Raw genomic sequence first — 24,660 nt, 5'->3', positions numbered from 1 at the left:
CTTTTGCTATCATTTGTCCTACATTCATTAAATAGAATTCTGCTATAAGAAAAAGTAGTCCTTTCTCCTGTTTGTTTATTTATATGTTAGCATTGGCTCATGGATATTTTATTCTATAGTACTGGCTCATGGATTTATTCTGTAATTATCACTATTTATTTTGATGCTTGAATTGTCCCAGTTTGGTTACTTGGAGCTCCTTCAAATTAGTTTCAATGTCCTTTCTACATGCCCTCATTATTATTATTATTACTATTTTTAGCATTTTCTTACTTTCTGATTCCACAGATGTTCTGATCTCATCTTGTATTTTCCATGTTCAAGTCCTAAAATCAGCTAACACTTAAAAAAAATTCAGGTTCTTTTTATTGGAGGAGCTCTTCTACTGTAGTCTTTACCCACATGTGGCTATTTAAATTTAAATTAATTAAAATTGGGCAAAATTATAATGGGCACTGGGTATTAAATAAGACTGATGAATCACTGACTTCTGCCTCTGAAACTAATAATACATTATATATTAATTATATAATTAATTGAATTTAAACAAATAAAATTGGACAAAATTAAAAATCCAATTCTTTAGTTGTATGGGCCATAGTTTAAGCTTTCAATGAATGCTACATATGTCTAGTTGCTCCGTATTGGACAGTTAAGTTATAAAACATTTTCATCATCACAAAAAGATCTACTGGACAGTATTGACTGGAGAATGATATTTATAAACCAAGATATGGATGCTAAGTACGTTCAGTGCTACTGGGTTGACATCCAGGACTGGTTCTTGACCTTCTGTGTGAAGAGAACTAGTATACACACTCAAACAACCCTATTGTCTATTAGACAATTTTATTTTGAAAAGTCTGCCTTCAAAGGAGAAGAGAGAAATGAGGATGATAGCTGGGGGAGGAAGCAGAGATGAAGTCTGGAAAGGCATGCCTATTAGGATAGGAGATTCTAGAACATGTCTTCCATGTTGATGAGAACAATCTAAAAGAAGGTGAAGGGCACCTGGGTGGCTCAGTCAGTTAAGCTACTGCCTTCAGGTCAGGTCATGATCCCGGGGTCCTGGGATCAAGCCCCACGTTGGGCTCCACACTTGGTGGGGAGCCTATTTCTCCCTCTCCTTCTGTTTGCCACTCCCCCTGCTTGTGCTTGCTCATGCTTGCTCTCTCTGTGTCAAAAAAAGTAAATAAGGAATTTTTAAAAAATAAAAAAATAAAAGAGAAGGTGAAGCTGATGAAACAGAAGGAGTAACTAAAGGAGCAAAGTCCTTGAGTATGGGAAATAAGATGGAATCCAGAGCTCAGATAGAAGAATTCACCCCCAATAAGAAAAGGGGCATCTTCTCTACTATAACGTAAGGACAGAAAGATAGGTGCCAATACACGTTTGCAGATTTAGATCAGGAAAATGTGACCAATTTACAGTCTATAATGATGGAAAACCTCACAAGTATTATTAGAGAGGCACAGTAAAATTCCAGGGCAGTTTAAGTACCCATGCAAGGTTTGTGATCATGAATTTAAAGTAAAATCAGTCTGTGTGATTTTTTTCCAGTAATATTCAAGTGCAGACTGAATGCAGAGGAAGAAACTGAGTTCACTCATACTAGGATTGTTCCAGATAAATAGGATGCATGAAGAAAAGAGCAAGGAAGTTAGGGAACCCACAAGAAAAAATGATGATAGTGATAGATCATGGAAAAAAGACCTTGAGGGAAGTGAAAAATAAAAGCAGGTAAGAATGTGGTAGAGATCACTGGACTGAAGTCTTACGGAAATTTAAGAAGTGCTGCAGTGGGGAACTTCCAGGTCTAGAAGATAATAGTAACTGCTAGGATATGAACTTTTCCGCACATTACCCACCAACTGTAAGTTCAGCAAATGGCACAAGAAAACATTACATAAAAACATGCCTTCAGCATTACTGAAAAACAGAGAATACCTCTGAAAGTTGAGAAATTAGGGTGCCTGGGTGGTTCAGCTGGTTGAATGTCTGCTTTTGGCTTGGGGTGTGATTCTAGGATCCTGGGATTGAGCCCCACATCAGGTTACCTGCTCAGCGGGGAGCCTGCTTCTCCCTCTGCTGCTCCCCCTGCTTATACACACTCTCTCTCTCTCAAATAAATAAGTCTTTAAAAAAAAAAAGTTGAAAAAAATTAAAAAAAAAAAGTTGAGATATCAAAAAATTCCACAAAACTGCTACTGGAGCTCTGCTGTCATATGCCAATGAGTATGGACTGTGGAGGTTTAAGTGGAAAAGAAGAGAAAAAAGGAAAGAATACAGACTACTATATGCCCATATAAAGACCTGCTTGTAAACATTTAGAGCAGCTTTTTCTTTTTACTTTTTTTTCCTACCATATCCAGGGTTTTCTGGAGCCCTCAAGCTTTCTTTACAGTAGTCTCAAACTGGAAACAATTCAAATATCTGTCAACCAGTGGATAAACAAATGGAATACTACTCGAGAAGAAAAAAAAATAGTTTCCAGTTCCAAGTCAAGATGGAGTCAATGCATGCCCCCCTAGTCCCCCATTAAATATAGCTAAAAATCTTGGGCATTAAATATATAAGAACCATAAGAAAACTCTAAAAAGAGGAGCAAATTGATTAGAGATCTTGGAACCCAAGGGAAGACATGGGAGTGAATTCCCTGGGCTTTTTTTTTTTTTTTTTTATGTATCTCTGAGTGCTAGAGAAGCCACCAACCTGGAAACACCAGTGGGCATGGACAAAAAATGCCCTAAGAGCCAGCTCTCTCTAGCCAAAGGACCAGGAACTGGGCAGCTTAGGAAGACAGAAACCATTTTTATTTTTATTTTTTATTTTTTTTAATAAATTAATTTTTATTGGTGTTCAATTTACCAACATACAGAATAACACCCAGTGCTCATCCCGTCAAGTGTCCCCCTCAGTGCCCGTCACCCATTCACCCCCACCCCCCGCCCTCCTCCCCTTCCACCACCCCTAGTTCATTTCCCCGAGTTAGGAGTCTTTATGTTCTGTCTCCCTTCCTGATATTTCCCACACATTTCTTCTCCCTTACTTTATATTCCCGTTCACTATTATTTATATTCCCCAAATGAATGAGGACATACACTGTTTGTCCTTCTCCGATTGACTTACTTCACTCAGCATAATACCCTCCAGTTCCATCCACATTGAAGCAAATGGTGGGTATTTGTCGTTTCTAATGGCTGAGTAATATTCCATTGTATACATAAACCACATCTTCTTTATCCATTCATCTTTCGATGGACACCGAGGCTCCTTCCACAGTTTGGCTATTGTGGACATTGCTGCTAGAAACATCGGGGTGCAGGTGTCCCGGCGGACAGAAACCATTTTTAGACAATAAAAAACCACTTACTCTAATCAAACACCATGAAAAATACTGTAGCTCCACCCAAACCTCCATCAACAAAGACCAAAGGCTGAGGAGAGAGCCTAGACTTCCACATTTGACAAGCTGTAACAAGCCCCTTCCCCCAATGGTGTCAGCAAAGACCACATGAGGAGCCTGGATTTTCATCCCCACCGTTGTAGCAATGAGGCACTCCTCCCCCTTCCTGACAGGGTGATGTCAGAGAAGGCTGAGTAGAAAGGCAAGACCTTCACCACCTACAGGGGTAACTATTAAATCCTCTCAACCATCGTGTCAATGGAGGCCACAATGGAGCAGTAATAAGGCACTTTTCTCCATTCCAGCCAGAGTGGCCACAAGAGAAGATTAAGGGAAGCCTAAACTACCACTCTCATTCAGTAATAATTCTGAGGAAAGAACTCTACTCACTCTTTCCCCAGGGGTATTAGCAGAGGTTGAGTCAAGAACCTGCATTTCTACCTGTACCTGACAGTAATGAATAGGCACTCCTCTCCATTCGCCAGCAGAATGTCAAAGAGTCTGGCTAAAACAGCATATTTAAGTAAGATCCAGAGTCTCATAACATAATACCCAAAATGTCCAGAGTAAAACTGAAAATCACTCATACCGAAACACCAATCTTCATCTTTAAATGAGAAAAAACAATCGGCAGATGACAACACTGAGATAACATGGATGTTGGAATTATCTGTCAAAGATGTGAAAGCAGCCATCATAAAAATGATTCAATGAACATTTACAAACACATCTGAAATAAATGAAAAAAGAAAGTTTCAGGGAAAAAGTAGGAAGTCATTAAAGACATAAAAGATACAAAGAAGAACCAAATGGAAATTCTGACACTTAAATCTATAAGCTTTGATATATGGGCTCAGCAGCAGAATGGAGGGGATGGAGGAAATCATCAGTGAGCTAAAAAGACAAAACAACAAAAATTACTCAACATGAACAACAGAGAGAATACAGACTGGAAAAAAAAAAAAAAAGAGCAAAACCTCGGGGACCTGTGGGACTATAACAGAAATCTAACATTAATGCCATTTAAATCTCAAGAGGAAAGAAGAAAGATTGCAAAGCTGATAAAGTATTAGAAGAAATAGTGACTGAAAATTCCCATATTTGGCAAAGACATAAACATGCATATTCAAGAAGTTGATTGAACACCAAAAAGGATAAACTCAAAGAAATCTATACCAAAATACCTCATAGTCCAAATGAAACACATAAAAAACCAAAGACAAAGAAAAGCTCTTGAAAACAGCCAGGGAGAAAAAGCACATTACCTGGAAATGTAGGTATGCATAGGAAAAACAATTATAGTTAATTTAAAAATTAATTTAATTAATTTAAAAATTAATTATTGTTAATTTAAAAAACAAAAAGGCCAGAAGGGAGTGACATATTTTTCATGCACTGGTAAAAAAAAAACAAAAAAACAAAAAAACAAAAACAAACAAAAAAAACAGCTGTCAATGAAGAATTCTATATCCACTGAAAATATCCTTCAGGAATAAAGAAAAAAAAATGAAGATATTCTCAGATAAAGGAAAACTAAAAGAGTATGTCACTTACAGACCTACCCTATAAGAACAGTAAAAGGAGATTCTCTAAACATAAAGACAGTGGTAAAAGAAGGAATCCTAAAAAATAGGAAGGAAAAAAAGAATAAGGGAAGAACAAAAACATGGGTAAATACAAGGAACTTAAGTCTTCCTTTCTTTTCTAATTTTTCTAAATTGTTAGATGGCTGAAGCAAAAAATTATATGTGGTTCTCAATGCATACAAAAGAAATATTTAAGACAATTATATTATAAGTGGTGGAGAGTAAAGGAATTTAAAAGATGGTAAGGTTTCTACACTTTATTCTAACCAGTAATATGGCAATACCAGTAGACTACAATAAGCTATACATGTACAATGTAATACCTTGAGCAATCACCAAAAAAAATGCCTAAAAAGCTATACAATTAAAAAACTATAGATAGAAAAGCAGTAAAAATAAATCAAAATGGAATTCTAAAAATATGTTCAAGGAACCCAGAGAGGAAAAAAACCAGGTAAAGATAGAGAATAGAAAACAAACCAAAAAATGGCAGATTTAAGCTTAACACATCAGTAATTACATTAAAAGTAAATGTTATAAATTCACTAAATAAAAGACAGATTGGCAGAGTGCATTTTAAAAAGTGACACCCAACTATACTCTATTTTTAAGAAACTACATACAACTGGATGGATCTGATTGAAAAAAGCCTATCTCAAAAGGTCATATATGATATGACTCCATTTACATAACATTCTTGAAATGACAAAATTATAGATCTAGAGACAGATACGAGGTTGCCAAAGGTTACAGATGGTAGTGGGGGAAGGAGTGGGTGTGATTGTAACAGGGTAGCATAAAGGAGATCTTTATGGTTCTAGAACAGTTTTGTATTTTGATTGCGGCTGTTACCACAAATCTACAGATATGATAAGTGATATAAAATATGCTGTACACTGAACATCAATTTCCTGATTTTTAAATTGTATTATAGTTATATAAAATGTAACCATTGAGGGGTACTGAATGAAGGGTACATAGGACTTCTCTGTACTATGTAATTTCTTAAAAATCTATGATTATCCCAAAGGAAAAAAGTTCAAAAAAAAAAAAAATCAAACTGCCAGGGTTCAAATCTAGCCTCTATCATGTCCTATATTAATTTGGGCTTATTAAGCCAATCTGTGCATTGTTTTGCCATACTATAATAAGTACCAAGTTATGACAAGAAGTAAATTAAATAGTATCCCAAAAAAGATGAGCTATTGATATGTGCAATGAGGAAGAATTTCAAAAGCATTATGCTAAGTGAAAGAAGCCAGTCACAAAAGCCGTGTATTACATGAACCTGTTCATATGACATTTTAGAAAAGGGAAAACTACAGGGACCAAAATCAGGTCATGGTTCCTGGAGCTGAGTGTAGGGAGAAAGGACTGAGTACATCTTTGAGTAATGCTTTTTCGTAGAGTTTTGACTTCTGAAGTCATGCTAATATTCTACTTATTAAAAAATAAAAGCAAACAAAGAGGATGAGGGGAAACCATTAAACTTGAATGCAAACAAACCAGACCAAACCAACTCTTTCAAACACTGTAACACAACCAAAGTGAGTAAAGAGTGGTGGAAGGCAACTAATCCAAACTCTTTCATTATATGCTCTCAGTCCAGGGAAAAAATACTCCACACAAATCTTGAGCTGTTTTTATTAGGTAAATCCAAACTGAGGAACATTCAAAAAAACACTGGCCTGTATTCTTAAAAATCTCAATTCCATGAAAGATAAGGAAAAGCTAAAAACTATTAACTGGTTATGGAGATTAAGGAGATGTATAAACTAAATGTAATATGTGACCTTGGACTGGATCTGTTCTTGCAGAGAAAAAATATCTTAAAGGACAGTTTTGGGATAATTGACAAAATATAGTAACTGTAGATTAAAGTATTTGAATAGAATAACTGTACATTATACTTTTATTTTAATAATATAAAGCTTCCTGAATTTGATAACTGTACTAGAGTTATTTAAAAGAATATCCTTATTCTTAGGAAATCACACTTATATGTTAATTAGGATCATGGTGTATGCAATCTTTTTTTTCTTTTAAAGATTTTATTTATTAAAAAAAAAGATTTTATTTATTTGAGAGAGAGAAAGAATAGAGGAAGACTGAGAGGGAGAAGCAGACTCTTCACTGAGCAGAGAGAGCCCAACACAGGGTTCAATCCCAGGACCTGAACCAAAGGCAGACAGACACTTAATAACTGAGCCACCCAGGTGCCCCATGCAACCTTCTTTAAAAGAGTTCTAAAAAAAAGTAGTATTATAAATATAAATAAAGAGAAAGGGAGAGAAATGGAGAGAGGGAGAGACAGAGGAAAAATGCCTCAAAGGACCCGGGGTGTTCATAATAAGGAGAAGAAATAGTCTGGACCAGCAATAGGAGAGTAACATTTACCCCAGTCTACGGTAAATGGGTATGGCAGAAAACAGCCTCCAACTGAGAAGGCAGCAGTAGAAAGAATAACTTGGAGGGTATTCAGATTATCAATTAAGACAAAGAAAAAACATTCAGAAGAAGTCAGGGATATCCAGTAGTTTGCTGATATCACAGAGGAAAAGTTTAGGTGGAAGAGAAAAGGCAGAGGACTGGACTTGGAAATCTGTATTTCCAGAGCAGTTAAAGTTTGAGCCACAAAAAAATGACTTGAGGGTAAAAGGAATTTTAAAGTAGGTGAGAATGGATACTGGTACATCCGGTAGGTAGCCATTTAATTTTAGTTCCAGGGTTCCTAATGCTTGGCTCTGTGGTATCAGAGTCACTAGAGGCCCTCCCCCAGGAAGCCTTTCCACCTCCATCCTGCCAGGGAGTTATAAACATGCTTAGCCAGAATCCTGTAACAGCCTATTTCCTATCTCTATCATTTAACCCACATTCAATACATAAAGTTGAATGAATTAATCACTTACCATAAACTGAACAGACTAGATATGAGAAAATAAATTGGAAATCAACTTAATAAAGGAATGACACAACAGAGTTTCATGCCCCCCCCCCCCCAAAAAAAGTTTCTGAAGTATATAAAATAAGATATTGGCTTAAGATTCAAAGAATACATGATGGAGAATTACTTCCACCTGATTTTGGTAAAAGAAATATGCTTACTGTACAACAAGCTGCTGGCACACAGTTCCATTCTCTGTTATCAGTTCATTCAGTTTTAATTCAAGATGAACTTTACCCTATAATGAGAAAAAAAATGGCAAACTGAATAGTCTACTGACAAAACATTAAAGGTAAATACTTTTTCAAATGGTACCCATAACATTTAGTTATTCGCTAACTAAATTTTAGTGATACCTAGCACATGGCTTTGCCCATATTAAATACTTCTATAAATGTATGACCAATAATGTAGATCTAGTAGCCAAATGCTTATATCAGACATGGTACTCAAATCTAAGAATTTACTATCCAGTTCAGAAAGTATGATGAATCTGAATTACCATGGGTTAAAAAAAAAAAAAGACAGCACTTACATTTTGGGAAATTTTGAAGTGAAAGCATATTATAAAACAAAGAATGCTTTTTCCAGAAAAGATAAACCATCAATAAAGAGAGAGGCAAAAAAATAAAAATAAAAATAAAAATAAAAATAAAGGGAGAGGCAGTATTATTAAAGGTCAAAAGAAATCATACAATTCTGAAACAATTAAACTAAGTAAAAGCTAAGAAGATTCCATTTGTCAAAACTTTTCTGAAAATAAAGGATTATGGAATATCTACTATATTTTAATAGGTACTACAGGGGACTGGGTAGGAATCAATAGATGTGTAAAACACAATCACTGCTCATAAGAAGCTGCCAGTCTAGTTGGGGAGACAATAAAGATAACAATATATGACCAAGATAATTGACAAAAAAATGGGATACTGAAAATACCTAAGTACTTTCTTCAATAACTAATAATGAATATATTTTTTAAAAATTCAGTAGTAAAAACTTAAAGCAAACTATCAACTTCTCATGAAACAAAGACTTAGCAACAATATAATCTAGAGCTTGATATTTCCAGGCTGTAACTGGTGATGAGCAATTCGTAACTGGTTATGAGCAATTCTGAAATGGTTAAGATCAGTCTTGGATTACTGCTGACAAGCAGTGACTGCTTGTCACCCAGCTGACAAGACAAATTCCCACAATGGAGATTTCAGGGGTATGATGTCTAGGGCCTGATGACATAAGAAATTTCATCAGAGATAGGAAAGTTATTATCAAATCACTGTTCCTCTAGAGAACAACCTCTTTCACACATGCTTTCACAGGAATCTAACCTGAATCAGCTTCACTATTTTATGAGAGCTTGCTCTGTAAGAGTGAATCTGAGGTCCACTAACTACAAAGCTTAGAATTAGATGGATAATAAGTGATGAGCAATAAACATTGATTGATGCATCTCAATGCATAAGTCTGCATGAGAAAGCTAAGCTCTAAAGAAACAAAGGCATCAGTAGTAAAAATTGGCAGTTAGGTGGAACTCGAACTAAATTAAGCAAATTTTCCACTAAAAATCCAGGCACAAATATTTATAAAATCGTATAAAATTTATAAAATAGGTATTTCATTAATCTTACTTTAATATTCATTACCCCTACTATTTGAGAGTGATCCGGAAGAGGTTCATAATATGTAGTTATATTTAATATTACTCAACTAGAATTTTGAATCATCTTTGCTGTCAGGCCAGCATATACGTGTTACTTGCCTAGTGAGTGAGCCCAGCCAACTGCATCAACATTTGCATCTGAAAGCAGTTTTAACTATTTAAACATACATGCATCTTATGGTAGAAAACTATATGCTAAAAGGCACTCCCACTGTCTCTCAGGAAATGTCTAGGATCTACTCTATTTCTAAAACAAAAGAAACTGTTAAAATAGAGTAGAAAAAAGTATAATAATTTCATTCACAACTAAAAATCCTAGCACTGTATCACGCAAAGCCTAGAAATAAAAAGTATATGCATTTAATAGGATTCCAACAGGAATCACTATCATTGAGTCAGAGCCTACCTACTATGTTCATTACTCCTACTGGCTGTTAAAAAGACCATTCCTTTGGTGTTAGTCACCAATAACATAATTGTATATTTAACTTGATTAAGAAGAGTGGAGACAAAACAGGCAGACAGACACAGACATGTATTATTAGAACACTAAAATTAAAAAGCATTATGAATTAAATCAAGGAAATTATAATTTCTAACTGTAAAACACTACCTCATTGTATACTTTAACTGGAATTTGTACAGGATACTTAGTAAAAGAAAGAAGATACAAGTCAAAGTGTATAATATATTAATTTGTAAAAATAAAATGTAATATATGTTATTATATAAATTTACTACAAGGTCACCTACTAAAAAACAGATAGGTATTACCTTTGGTTGGTAAGATTTCAGATTTTTTACTCATCTAGATTTTAAAAATTTCTACTACCAATGTGTCCTGATTTTTAGCAAAAAAAGCTTTAGAAATTATTTGAAGCTACTTTTCAGTGTTAGAAACCTACATCTATGAACACTTTAGAAAAAAATATTTAGTATTCCTTAATACAGTCACACAAAAGTTTGGTTTTATTTATATCTATTATCATTTTATAGGTTTGGATCATAGCAAAATAAGTTTGGTGTTGTTGTTGTTTTTTTTTTCCTGGGTTTTCTTGTTTATGTTTTTTTGGAGAGGGCAGTTTTGGGTTCAGCAAAACATTTCCTGGTCTCCTCTGAAGCCAGGTGATAGTGGTTAAGGACAGTGATATGACATAATTCTGGTCAATGATATGTAAGTAGATGTTGCGGTGGGCATCTGAAGAAGCTCATTGAATGGGACTCCCACATTTCAGCAGTGGCTTAAGAGGCAGTCTCATGATGCTGGGCATATAAAAATTGGGAGTCCAGGAACCACTGAGGTGGGGTGCCACTGGTAAACAGGCAGGCTTTCTGTTGGAACCACAGAAAGACTATGCCTAAGAAGTAAGGATGAACATTGATCAGCATTTACAAAGACTAAAACTTAACCTAAAATCAGCAGAATCCCTAACTAGATTGAGATGATCGCTTATAGACATGCCAAAAGTAAATCTCTGAAGGAAAAAAACCATATCACCCATACTTCAAATTATCTAAAATATTCATATTTTTCAATGTCTAGCATTGCATCAAAAATTATGAAGCATGCCAGAATACTACATTCCAAAAAACAAAAATGAAAACAAAAACCAAAAAAAGCAGATTTACAGGAGATTCAGATGTTGGAGTTAACTGACAGAGATTAAAATAGCTGCTTACATTTTTTAAGATAGACAACAAAATGACACCCCCCACCCCACCTGCAAAAAATGTGATAAAATGTATCAAATGAAAAGTTTACAATTAGGCAACAAAATAACCAAAATGAAGATGTATTTAAACAGGGAATGAGCCATAGCTGAAACAATAACTGGTGAAATGGGAGATAAATTAGTCAGTGGCAAATATCTACAATGAAGCACAGAAAGGGAGAGAGTCTAACAGACGTGGGAAACATAGGAAAATGGTCTATTATTCATGTAATTGGAGTCCCAGAAGAGAAGACAAAAAAATAGTGAAGGAGGGAAAAAAAAGATAAATAATTCCCTGGAATTTTCCAAAACCAAAGGAGGACATCAAGGCAGAGATTTAAGAGCCCCTAGGAACACCCATAAGATAAACATAAAGAAAACTAGTTGTAGGCAGAGCACAGTAAAACCACTAAAAGTTGAAGATCAAAAGAAAATCCTAAAAGCAACCAGAGAAAACAGAGACATTAGCCACAATGAAGCAACTACAAGAGTGTGACAAGAAACTATGTTTGATAAACATGCAATGTGATTTGCTCCACAACTGCTTTCTTATTCTCCAATCTCCTAAAGGAGGTTCAATGATAGAACAGTATATCTTTTATATAGTTATATATAAAATACATACTTTTATATATTTACTGGAAGATCAAATACCTGGCACTGTATTCTATATGCTTTAAAGTAAACCAAATTTGCGGTACCTGGGTGGCTCAATGGGTAAAGGATTTATTTGCCTTTGGCTCCCCTGCCCAGTGGGGAGTCTGCTTCTCTCTGCCCCTCTATCCCTTCCCCATAACCCCTCTCCCACTCATGCATGCTCTCTCAAATAAATAAAATCTTTACAAAAAGTAAAGATTTAAAAAATAATAATAATAAAGTAAACCAAATCTTGGGAGCTATTCTTCTATATATGCATTTTATAGCAATGATTATGTTAGGTTGATATATACAATTATATTACATTAATTTGTACTAGACTGCATATTTAGGAACTTTTATTACTCTGGAACTATCCTGAAGGTTTAGTATTTTATATGCTAGCTTTGTAACACTTACACAAAAGTTCACTAGAAAAATCTGTGATTATTTTAATGGTACCATATAAAGGATATCATATGAATTTCAGCATATAGTTTGGGAAACTCAAGTGTACAATAGGTATCTAGGCAAAACCCAATGCACACACTTCAAAACTTTTCCAGACTAGTCATTTTTTTAAAAAGTTTTTATTACAAAACACTAAATTGTAACAACCATTCCACATAAAAGAACTCAGTATATTTTGACTGGTGAAAAGTTTTCTTATTCTTAATATGAGGGGGGAAAAAATCCCAACTGATTTCTGACAGATGTTTTCATATATAAGTAACTCTAAATCATTTTGGAAACAACTGGCTATCAGATGAAAAGCAAAGGTTTTATTTAATCTCTCTCATTTATGGATGGATCTGTTTTTCCTCACTGAAGAAGTATTTATTATAATCGAGAATGGCTCCTTTGTTATTTCATGTTTACAAATTTACAAATGAAGTTTAAAAAAAAAAAACAACCTGCTGGAATACTACTCAGCTATCAAAAAAATGAAATCTTGCTATTTGCAACAATGTGAATGGAACTAGAGGGTACTATGTTAAGTGAAGTCAGTCAATCAGTGAAAGAAAATTATCATATGATCTCATTCATAGGTGGAATTTAAGAAACAAAAGAGGATCTGAGGGATAGAGAGGAAAAAATAAAACAGCACAAAATGAGAGAGGGAGACAAACCATAAGAGACTTACTTAATAATAGGAAACAAACTGAGGGTTGCTGGAGGGGAGGGGAGTGGGAGGACAGGGTAACTGGGTGATGAACATTAAGGAAGGCATGTGATATAATGAGTACTAGGTGTTATATAAGACTGATGAATCACTGACTTCTACCTCTGAAGCCAGTAATACATTATATGTTAATTAACTGAATTGAAATAGAATAAAAATATTTTAAAAATAAAATTAAAATAAAATTGTAATTTATGTTGATTTATCTCAAGATCGGATTATAAGCTGTTTATTTTATTTTATTTTTTTATTTTTTTTTAAATTTTTTTTATTATTATTTATTTATGATAGTTACAGAGAGAGAGAGAGAGAGGCAGAGACACAGGCAGAGGGAGAAGCAGGCTCCATGCACCGGGAGCCCGATGTGGGATTCGATCCCGGGTCTCCAGGATCGCGCCCTGGGCCAAAGGCAGGCGCCGAACCGCTGCACCACCCAGGGATCCCTATAAGCTGTTTATTTATTATTATTTTTTTTATAATTTTTTTTAATTTTTATTTATTTATGATAGTCACACACACACACACAGAGAGAGAGAGAGAGAGAGAGAGAGAGAGAGGCAGAGGGAGAAGCAGGCTCCATGCACCGGGAGCCCGACGTGGGATTCGATCCCGAGTCTCCAGGATCGCGCCCTGGGCCAAAGGCAGGCGCCAAACCGCTGCGCCACCCAGGGATCCCCTTATAAGCTGTTTAAAAGACACAAAAATAACAAAAAACAAGCATGATAATATAAATAAATAAATAACCTACAACAATGAATTATATTTTTACATTCATTATGTTTTAATCAGGCATGTAAAAAATGTATGTATGTATATATTGGGTATAATCACTGCATTTGTTATTTTTAAGGCTTACTTAAATAGGGCAGAGGCTGTATTAAAAAAAAAAACAACAACCATAAAACAATCAATAACTTATGGCATGATCCAGAAATTCAAGATAAGCTTGTTGGTAAAGACTTAACTAAGTAATTACATCAGAAGACATGATTGACAGCACATCTAGATTTACTGCTTATACAAGCTGTGTGAGACAAACACCCTTAATTAATGAGAGTACCAACTTCTACAAATAAGATATATGGTTTAATCAGTCTTATGTGACAGCATGCTCTTTATCACAGCACCTAAGAACTAAAGACAAGAAAAAATATTTGAAGTTTGTTGTGAGTTCCAGCACTACGTAGTTAACAGCATGGCTGCAGATCACCGAAGCCAAAAGAGGATTTATAAATAGAGGAACCAACACTATCCAAACTAACTTCATTTGTGTGGCAAAGAATAGTAGAAAGAACACCAAGTGAGGTAGGATGATAACCACAACCAGAAACTAAAGAGAATGCTTAAAAAAAGAGTGGTCAATATATTATCAAAAGCTACTGAAAGATCATATAAGAGGAGGACTGAAAAATGTCCGCCAGACTTATTGACACAATGTCACAGGAAATAACATTAGTGAGAGCCTTTTGTGCTCTCCCTCTAGCCCACTGTTGGGTATGAAGGCAGATCACAGTGGGTTCAGAAGAGAATATTTCAATCCAGAGAGAGTAACTGCAAAACAAAAACATCAGGAAAAAAGGCGAGAACACACGCATGAAATATTAATATCCTGAATGTTTGAGAAGAAAACTGAAAATAATTAACAAAATTAACGGCAATAATAAAACATCTGGGAAACAATCCAAGGTAAGAGATTTAGTGTTCTTTGCAATTTTCAATTGTTTTGGTATAAAACCCATCTTACTACTATTGGGATCTTTTCAATTAAAGGCTAAATTACATTTCTGCATGTTACTTCCCTCCAACTTCACAAATGAAGGGAATCCTATACAATCAAGTTCTCATTTCACAGATGAAGAGCCTCAGATAACAGGTTAGCAACTGTTTGGGGGGGGGTACTAATGGCAATCAGAAGTAGAGCTAGGAAATCAAACATCTTCCCCTCTGAAGTAAAAATGGTGGTCATTTCCTCTACCCAAACCCCTTTCTTAAAGATATGCCTACCCAAAGCTGCCAAATGGAATACTCTACAGTGACTTTATCCCCCCAAATCATACCAATTAGAATGCAGTAGACATCTGGCCCTAGTTGGGCCAAACCCTCTAAATTGTGGCAGAGAACTAAGTCAGATCTTAGAAAGTGAGGGGTTGTATGGTCCCGTAAACTCAAAGGCTGATGTGGGCATTTTTTTAGCTGCCAGTAAGAGGTTAGAGAGAAGCAGAAGTGAGAAACACGTAATCTCATCAGACATACAAACAGAATACAAGGGAATCTCAGCGTTAAATAGTTTTTTTTTCCTTTCATTTTGTAAAATGAATAGTATTAAAATGAGAGAGCAAGACAGAAAATATTAACTATTCATTTTACAAAATGAGAGGGAAAGGAAAAAACACTATTTAATAAACAGTGAGCACTTATACTCAATGAGCACAGTGAACATATGAGTAGGAAGAGACAAATCAGTGGAGCTGAGTTCTCAACTACCCCTTGCAGTATATACAACTCCACGGAGTGGAAGTCCACAGTTTAAAGATACAATATATATTTTTTATTCTCCAATAAAATAGTTGCAAGCCAACTATTTTACACAGTGATCAACCAAAAACCAACCACGTAATATTTTAGTATACTTTATGAAAAATAAGAGTCTTTTCAAAAATAATTTTGACTATGTGAATTAAATCTAGTTTATCATTACAAGAACCTGACCTCCATCTCAGAGGTAGCTCCTCAGTAAATCACTGACAACTTCCAGCTCTCACTGGTCATACTGAAGTTCCTGTAATTATACTCCAAAAGTTCCCTAGGAACTTTCAAATGCCCCTCCCTTTTTCTTTGAGCTAATTTGAGTAGTCTTCTGTTCCTTATACTCACATGTTCTCTCCTAATAATGCTGAAGCCTTTTCATGACCAAAAGTACGAAGAGTGAAAAGCAGTAAAGCACTGTGGTGAGGAATTTTAGAATCAGACTAGATCTCTACTCGAACCAAGACTCCATTACCTAATATTCTGACTTTGGAAATGTCATTTAACCTCTCTGAATCCATTTTCTACATCTGTAAAATGGAGGTAACACTACCTACATGTCATAATGCTTTTCTGAGAATGAGAATATGTATATTAAGTACTTAATACTGCGCTTGATATATACTGTTTAATCACTAAGAGTAACAATTAGGGGAATTCCTACTGAACTCAATCCTTTTCATAGCTTTCTCCTATGCTCCATCAATTGCTCTTATTTCCAAGATATTTTTGTGAAATTTTCTAAACTTTATGCAAGTGAACAAATTTATTAACAAAGTATGATTTGTATGACTCATACACTGTTTCTTCTATCTTTTCTAGGCTCACAAAGTTAATTTATTATTCTTAGATCAGTTTTGGGGCCAAACAGTATTTCCAATAGTACCACATTCTGCATCCTTCCCACACACTAAAGTACTTTTCCTTCTGAAATGTATTTTAAAGAGTAGATCTAAGTATCATTTATGCAAAAGGCCTGTAAAGGTTAATAACTCATAGTCATGAAAATCACTCATAACAAATAAAATAAGGTTGACATTATCTCTAACAGTTAAATACTACTTCCAGAATTTTTACATTTCAGAGATGAGTTTTACATACACTACTAAATAAAACCTTGTTATCCAGTACTAATCTCTAATAACATCTCTAAGAATTACATAGAGTATTCTAGAGATATTTATACTTTCTGAGAGTTCGGGCCTTATATCCTTTAGTAAATTAATATTTATATTTTTATTGGAACTTCAATAAACTGCATCTTAAAATAATCCTCAAATTTCATTTTATGTCAGATTCTCAAAGCCTTTTCTTATCTTGCTTTTTGTTAAAACTATCAAAAAGGAAAACTGATACTTTAAAACTTTCCTATCTGCCTTTTGGTAAAGTTATGCTAGGCAAATAGAAATGACCACCTGAGCAACTGTCGGTAAACAGGTATTTTACATTTGTGTAGCAAGTGACAGCTTTCAAAACACTGTTAAACATGTTTGACTTAATTCTCGCAATTAAATGAGTCAACGTGGCAACTTTTATTCCCATTTTATAGAAATAAAATTCAAGGTCAGTGAAGTAACTATGAAAATTAGGACCTAAATCTTTACTTCTTGTGTAAAGAGCCCTTCCATTTCATCACACTGCCTCTCACCTAGGTCATACAAGACAGTGGCTAAGTGGGATCTGAATGACAGTTATTGCCAAATGGAAAGAAAAGAGCATTAAAATGAGGTCGAGTGAATAAAACAGGAAAACTTTCAATCATATTTTGTACTTAAGGGGTTTTATATACAAATACTTAAGTTTTTGAGAATTTAATCAAAGAGAATGCTTGAGAGGTTATGAGGAAACACACACACAGGCACTTTATTTGCAAATATATGTGGGTGTATATGCAGCATTTTTTTCTTGCCTTAAAAATTCTGTTTGAGTCACAGTGGCAAATTATAACTTCTTTGAGAGGGGAAGAATTCTGCTCACAGTACGTCTTCGGGAAACAGTTTCACAATCCTTACCATATTTTATAAATAAACAGAGTTACAAAAAAAGGATTCCCTTTAGATAGAAATGATAATTTCTAAGAGCAACTCAGACTTTTCAAAAGCAAATAAAATTAAGCTACTTGGCTAAACATACATCTTTACTCACTTATAGATCTGTAAGACTTCTTATTTTGGCAAGACGAAAGAGCTTTAAAAAAAAAAGTAATAAAAAAAAAAAAGTAATGACACCCTTTCAAATAAAAAGAAAAGTGAACAACAGGAGAGGTGGATGGGAATGAAAGGCTCTGCAAGGTAGGTTCAGGCATGGTTTGAATTACTAATATTTTCCCAAGATTAGTTTATTAACAGAGTAAACAGAGCATCCTGGTCAGAAGAGATGAAATCACAGACTTCTGGGATTCTCCTCAAAGTTAGAATTAATAAAGCATAACTTTTCTCTTAAAAAAATTTTCCCATCTTAAAAAAGATTAATTTGCCACTGTGACTCAAACAAAAGATCTAAAGCAGGAAATATGCACCTAATATCACCTCCCCAAATTCATATACACACCCACACATGTATTATTCTTGAACTCAGGCAAGACATTTCTTTCTAGCTATATATTACCCAAAGGTCTATATTTGGTCCCAGAATTTAAAGTAATGTATGGTAAGTGCTGTCTATAGAAACTAGTATAATTAGTTTGTTTTCCACTCGCTTTCTGTATGCTGACAGTCTCTCATCACTTAAACCTTAATATTTACCTGAACCTCCGAATTAGAGTCAACAGGTTGTAGTGAAAACCATGTTTCTTTGCCACTGTGGTTACACAAGTCTTCTTTTTTGATGGCTACTTTTCCTATAGGAAATAAAACAATACAAGGGAAACATATTTTGTATTATCATTAGCAGTGTTATGCCTAACACTTTACAGAAAATATTTAAAAGTAATTTGTACCTATCGGTACTTTAGAAATCCATTTTTATACAGTATTTTTCTTTTTTTTCCTCATTAAACTTTTGTTTTAAAATTCTAGGACAGGTTTTTGGTCAAGGTGCTTCCTACGTTCTAGAGAATGAAATAGTGCCTCATTTCCCCTTGCCCCTTGGCAGACCCTTTTCTGGGTAATTTTCAATCAAGAGATTAGACAAAAACTCAGTTGTATTTACATGCAACTGCACTTTTTAGTACTTATTCAGGTTGACATTTTCACCTAGGATACATTCCATGTAAAAAGCAATGTACAGTGGTAGTGTAAACTGATCCTTCCAATCCTTTAACACTGTGAATAAAACATATGTTCTATCTAGGCAGACATATCTTCATTTATTAAGAGTTCATAAGTTCCAATTAAAAGAAAAACAATATCCCACATCACTAACAATATTGAAAATGGACTTGAAAATTATGGGAGATGAAACAGTAATTTTTTTTTAAATTTTTTAAATTTTTATTTATTTATGATAGTCACACAGAGAGAAAGAGAGAGAGAGGCGCAGAGACATAGGCAGAGGGAGAAGCAGGCTCCATGCACCGGGAGCCCGATGTGGGACTCGATCCCGGGTCTCCAGGATCGCGCCCCGGGTCAAAGGCAGGCGCCAAACCGCTGCGCCACCTAGGGATCCCGAAAACAGTAATTTTATTTTATTTTTTTTATTTTTTAATTTTTTTTAATTTTTATTTATTTATGACAGTCACACAGAGAGAGAGAGAGGCAGAGACACAGGCAGAGGGAGAAGCAGGCTCCATGCACCGGGAGCCTGATATGGGATTCGATCCCGGGTCTCCAGGATCGCGCCCTGGGCCAAAGGCAGGCGCTAAACCGCTGCGCCACCTAGGGATCCCGAAAACAGTAATTTTAAAATCTGCTTTTATCATAACAATACAAACACTGCTTCTGCTGGCTTCAATGCATACGTACACACACACACACACACACACACACACACACACACACACACACACACACACACACACACAATCAAGGCAGTTCCCTAAAGAGTTTTTACCTCTTAGAGAAAGATACAGTACAATGAACAAAGCTGTATGAGAGGAAGAAACAGAAATGTTCTTATTATAATGAAGTATTTGCCATGTTGGTACAAAGCATTTCCTTCCTCAATTCAAGTTTTAAGAAGCAGACACATTTTTGCATATGACTGACAATTTATTCCAAGACTCTACACAAAAGCTTCAACAAAGGATATATAATAAAGTCAAAGTTCACTTTCTTTTATCAAATAAGAATTTTTACTTTAAGTGCCCTAATTATACTTCGTGCCCTTTCTCTTCTATCTTGGTCTTTTAGTTTCACATTTGAAAACTCCTAGGAAACAGTAAAAAAATTTCCTGTCAAGATATATCAATTTTTTGTGTATCAAGTGGAAAGGAAAGGCATGTCAAGAATACAAACCTAGAAAAATTTTCTTTAAAATTTTATTTGGAATTAGGTAGTGGTGATGGTTGCACAAATCTGTGAATATATATACAACGTGCGCACTGTAAATGTTAAAAGGGTGAGTTTCATGGTATGTGAATTACACCTCAATAAAAAATTGTTAAAAAATTTAACCATATTAACATTTTAATAAGCTCATCTTCCTTTTCATGATCTGTAACTCAAACTACAAACACGATCTGTGTATGTGTAATTTTAAGGAAAATATTAAAATATACAGCTACAGATATTTTCTTTAGAGGGGCAAATGTATTAATATACAACCCAAATGAGAACTACTGAAAATTCATCAGCTGTATCCATTAACACATTAGTGTAATACATGTAAAATTTTAAAATTAATAAACTGGCCCTCATGATACGCACAAATGTTTCCAACTTTCTTTTAAATATAACTGGATGAAATCTAATGTAAAGGCCAAAATCTTCTTGTGAATATATGGAATTTATAATTCATCCAAATTTTGTTAAGAAATGTCACCAGGAAAATAATATATTTCAGCCTTTGTTGGTTAAATTCAAGATACAAAATGATGAGAAAACAAATTCTTCCAGTATCAAATATACAGACTAAAAGCCAAGTACAGGGGACGCCTGCGTGGCTCAGCTGATTAAGCGTCTGCCTTTGGCTCCAGTCATGATCTCAGGGTCCTGGGATCAAGCCCTGGGTTGGCATACAGGCTCAACAAGGAGTCTGCTTCTCCTTCTCCCTCTCCCTCTGCCCCTCCCCCCGCTTGTGCTTGCTTTCTCTTTTCTCAAATAAATAATATCCTTAATAAAATAAAATAAAATAAAATAAATAAAATAAAATAAAATAAAATAAAATAAAATAAAAAAATAAAATAAAATAAAATAAAATAAAATAAAATAAAATAAAATAAAATAGCCAAGTACAGGATTTAGGCACTACCTTCAACACCCAAGGATTCTTTATATTGTTAAAGAAGTTTATTTATTTTTTATTTATTTATTTTATTTTATTTTTTTTGTTGAAGATGTTTTAAGTTAAGAATCAAACATACAAATCTACTGGTATGTTTTACCTATGGATTATATCCAATTCCTGGCAAATCAATACAATGCCAGGAATGGCTTAGGATATGGAATTATGACAATGTATTAAATATTGCATGTTGGGCACCTGGGTCAGTGGCTCAGTTGATTAAGCATCTGCTTTCAGCTCAGATCATGATGCCAGGGTCCTGGGATTGAGTCTCACATTAGGCTCCCTGCTCAGTGAAGAGTCTGCTTCTCCCTTGCCCTACCATACTGGCTGGTGCTCTCAATCAAATAAATAAATAAAATCTTTTTTTAAAAAATAAAAAAGTTATTTACTTCTTAAAATAAACATCACATGTCACAAAGGATCCTGATTATCACGATTCTTTCAAGTGGTTCCATTTACCATTGATTCTACTCCAGATATAAACATTAAGACAATGTGTAACAGTTTGATACATACATATGCATACATGTACATAGACAAAGAGATCTATATATCCTATAGGTGAAGTTCTTACATTTCGAGAACAACTCATTTCCCCCTTTAAGAATCTTGGTATCTATGCATCGTTTGTGTCTTCTCCCCAGAAAAGTATACAGATATTTTCTGGCATATTATTTTATTTTATTTTATTTTATTTATTTTATTTTTATTTTTATTTTTATTTTTATTTTTATTTATTTTTTGGCATATAATTTTAAAAGATTTTACTCACCAACCAGAAACTCATTGGTAGATTCTGGTTGAGACCCCCCCTTCTACAATTTCTAGGATTTTTAGATTTATACATAATTATGAGTATGTACACAACAATATATGTGTGTGTGTATGTTTATAAGTATCACCTAAGCAAGCCCCTAACTTAAAAATAGGGTTTTTTAAAAAGTTTATTTGGAATTTTACTGGTTTGATTGATTCACTTACCCATTCAACAAATAATCACAGTGGCATTGTGCTTCAAATGTTGATGTAATTTCCAGGCTCCCCTAACTAAAGTATATTTAACCAATAATGCTTCTAAAAACTAGAGTAGGAATCTATCTATTCCATTTATGACTCACAACTCAGATAACTGGATATTCATATTCTGTCATAGGTACCTTCCCAAAAGAGAATCCTTTCTTAGTTCATAGGTAAAAATCCCTAGAAGCAAGTACCTTCTTCCTCCTATTTCATATCTTGTGCATTCATGGTACTCACTGTCAGGAAAGAGTTGAATGGTTCTTGTCTTCTCAGAGAGAAACCTCAGTCTTATTAGCTACATAAATTCTGTGCCTCTAAGGGACCCAAAGATTGTCTTAGTTTAGTGTTTACTATTTTGAACAAAATTAACTCATTACTTTAGTGGCTATGAAATCAATCACCTCAAGAAGCAAAAACAAAAACAAAAATCTCCCAGGAACAAACTACACAACAATTTAAATACTATTTCATTTCCCCACTGTCCTGACAAAACTCATAGACAGAAAGAGCTTAGACCAAAAATACATACACAAACACACCAGATACTGTATTAGTTCCTTAAAATAAGACAAGGAGAGGAAACACAAAAAGAAATGAAGGAACTGTGGGCACAGAAACCATCTTTGCTTGTCTCTCTAAAAAAAAAAAAAAAAGTATTCTCATCTTTCCAGCACCACTTCTAAGCAGCATTTTCTTGCCATCTGTAAAAACTGTGTTATATTTGAGCCCCATTTTTAGACACAACATATTCTTGGAAATCTCATCCTGATACAGATCACCAATTGGCAAATCTTGACAGCCCTGTTCCTATGTGGACACTAGTAGAAATGGCTGAAAGAGCAGATAAAAACAGTGACAACTGTAACTGCCTATACAGGATGAAAATGGACCAGAAGACTGAACAAATTCTGACAGATAGTCAACAGCAATTCAGTCAATGGCAAAATTCTGATGTCTTAGTGCACAGAGTTTAGGTAGATACCTTTTGTTCTCTGTGGTAGACTGATATAACAATGATCTCCAATAAATTATACTTCCTTGGTCTACGCCACCATGGTCCCCTCCACCACAAACTCTAGGTTTGGCCATGTCACTTGTTTTTTCCAAATGGGACATCAGCAAATGTGATACAAGTAGAATTTTAATAAGCACCTATTCAGTAGAGCTTAGTCTCTTAAAACCCCAATACCACCATGTGGAAAGGAAGGCCCAGATAACAGCCAGCACCAGCTATCAGACAGAGGAGTCAGGCCATTTAGTCCAGTCAATCTCCCATATAACTGCACATTGGTGAGGCCAGCAGACGAACCACCCAGTTGAGCACAGCCCAAACTAACAACACTGAGGATCAACAAGGCAGGAAACAACAAATGTTGGAGAGGATGCGGAGAAAAGGGAACCCTCTTACACTGTTGGTGGGAATGTGAACTGGTGCAGCCACTCTGGAAAACTGTGTGGAGGTTCCTCAAAGAGTTAAAAATAGACCTGCCCTACGACCCAGCAATTGCACTGTTGGGGATTTACCCCAAAGATTCAGATGCAATGAAACGTCGGGACACCTGCACCCCGATGTTTATAGCAGCAATGGCCACAATAGCCAAACTGTGGAAGGAGCCTCGGTGTCCATCGAAAGATGAATGGATAAAGAAGATGTGGTTTATGTATACAATGGAATATTACTCAGCAATTAGAAACGACAAATACCCACCATTTGCTTCAACGTGGATGGAACTGGAGGGTATTATGCTGAGTGAAATAAGTCAATCGGAGAAGGACAAACAGTGTATGTTCTCATTCATTTGGGGAATATGAATAATAGTGAAAGGGAATATAAAGGAAGGGAAAAGAAATGTTGGGAAATATCAGGAAGGGAGACAGAACATAAAGACTCCTAACTCGGGGAAATGAACTAGGGGTGGTGGAAGGGGAGGAGGGCGGGTGTTGGAGGGGAATGGGTGACGGGCACTGAGGTGGACACTTGACGGGATGAGCACTGGGTGTTTTTCTGTATGTTGGTAAATTGAACACCAATAAAAGTTAATTAAAAAAAAATAAAAAAAATAAAAAGAAATTATAAATCAAAGAGTTGGAAAAGACCTTAGCAATATTAAACTCAGTCTTATTTTTTTTTTTAAGATTTTATTTATTTATTCGTGAGAAACAGAGAGAGAGGCAGAGACATAGGCAGAGAGAGAAGTGAGACTCCATCCCAGGACTCCAGGATCATGCCCTGAGCCAAAGCCAGATGCTCAACTGCTGAGCCACCCAGGTGTCCCTAAACTCAGTCTTATTTTATAGATAAACCAGGCCTAAGAAGGTAAAGTGATATGTTCAAGGTCACACAGCTAGTAAGTGACAGAATCATGAATGAAATTCATGTTTCCAATACCCCAGTGAAATTCTCTTATAATATTCTGAATTGAGGGAAAAGAAAAAAGTTGCAAAAGTCTACTAAAATAACCATAGTTTAGTTGTTTGAGAGTGTCTCTCTCAAACTAAAATACCTAAGAAATACACATAAAAAGATAAAATGTATGTTTTAATTTTCATATTATGATTCTCACTGGATATGGAAATACATTCTTACTTAAAGCTTTTC

The 24,660-nt window shown here is 35.0% G+C and overlaps 1 protein-coding gene across 2 annotated transcripts in view; it reads right to left on the bottom strand.

Moving 5' to 3' along the window:
* RASA2 (RAS p21 protein activator 2) overlaps window positions 1–24,660 on the bottom strand; it is a 125,871-nt gene that overhangs the window by 64,760 nt on the left and 36,451 nt on the right. For both annotated transcript variants that reach the window (XM_041734264.1, XM_041734265.1), the window contains exons 4-5: window positions 18,401–18,495; window positions 8,098–8,174 (exon numbers count right to left, since the gene is read on the bottom strand). In XM_041734264.1, the coding sequence (XP_041590198.1) occupies window positions 8,098–8,174; window positions 18,401–18,495 (172 nt within the window). The remainder of the gene's footprint in view (window positions 1–8,097; window positions 8,175–18,400; window positions 18,496–24,660) is intronic.

Source organism: Vulpes lagopus, chromosome 19 (genome assembly GCF_018345385.1).
Source record: "Vulpes lagopus strain Blue_001 chromosome 19, ASM1834538v1, whole genome shotgun sequence".
NCBI classification, from domain to species: Eukaryota; Metazoa; Chordata; class Mammalia; order Carnivora; family Canidae; genus Vulpes; species Vulpes lagopus.
This window is presented reverse-complemented; position numbering and strand designations above follow the sequence as displayed.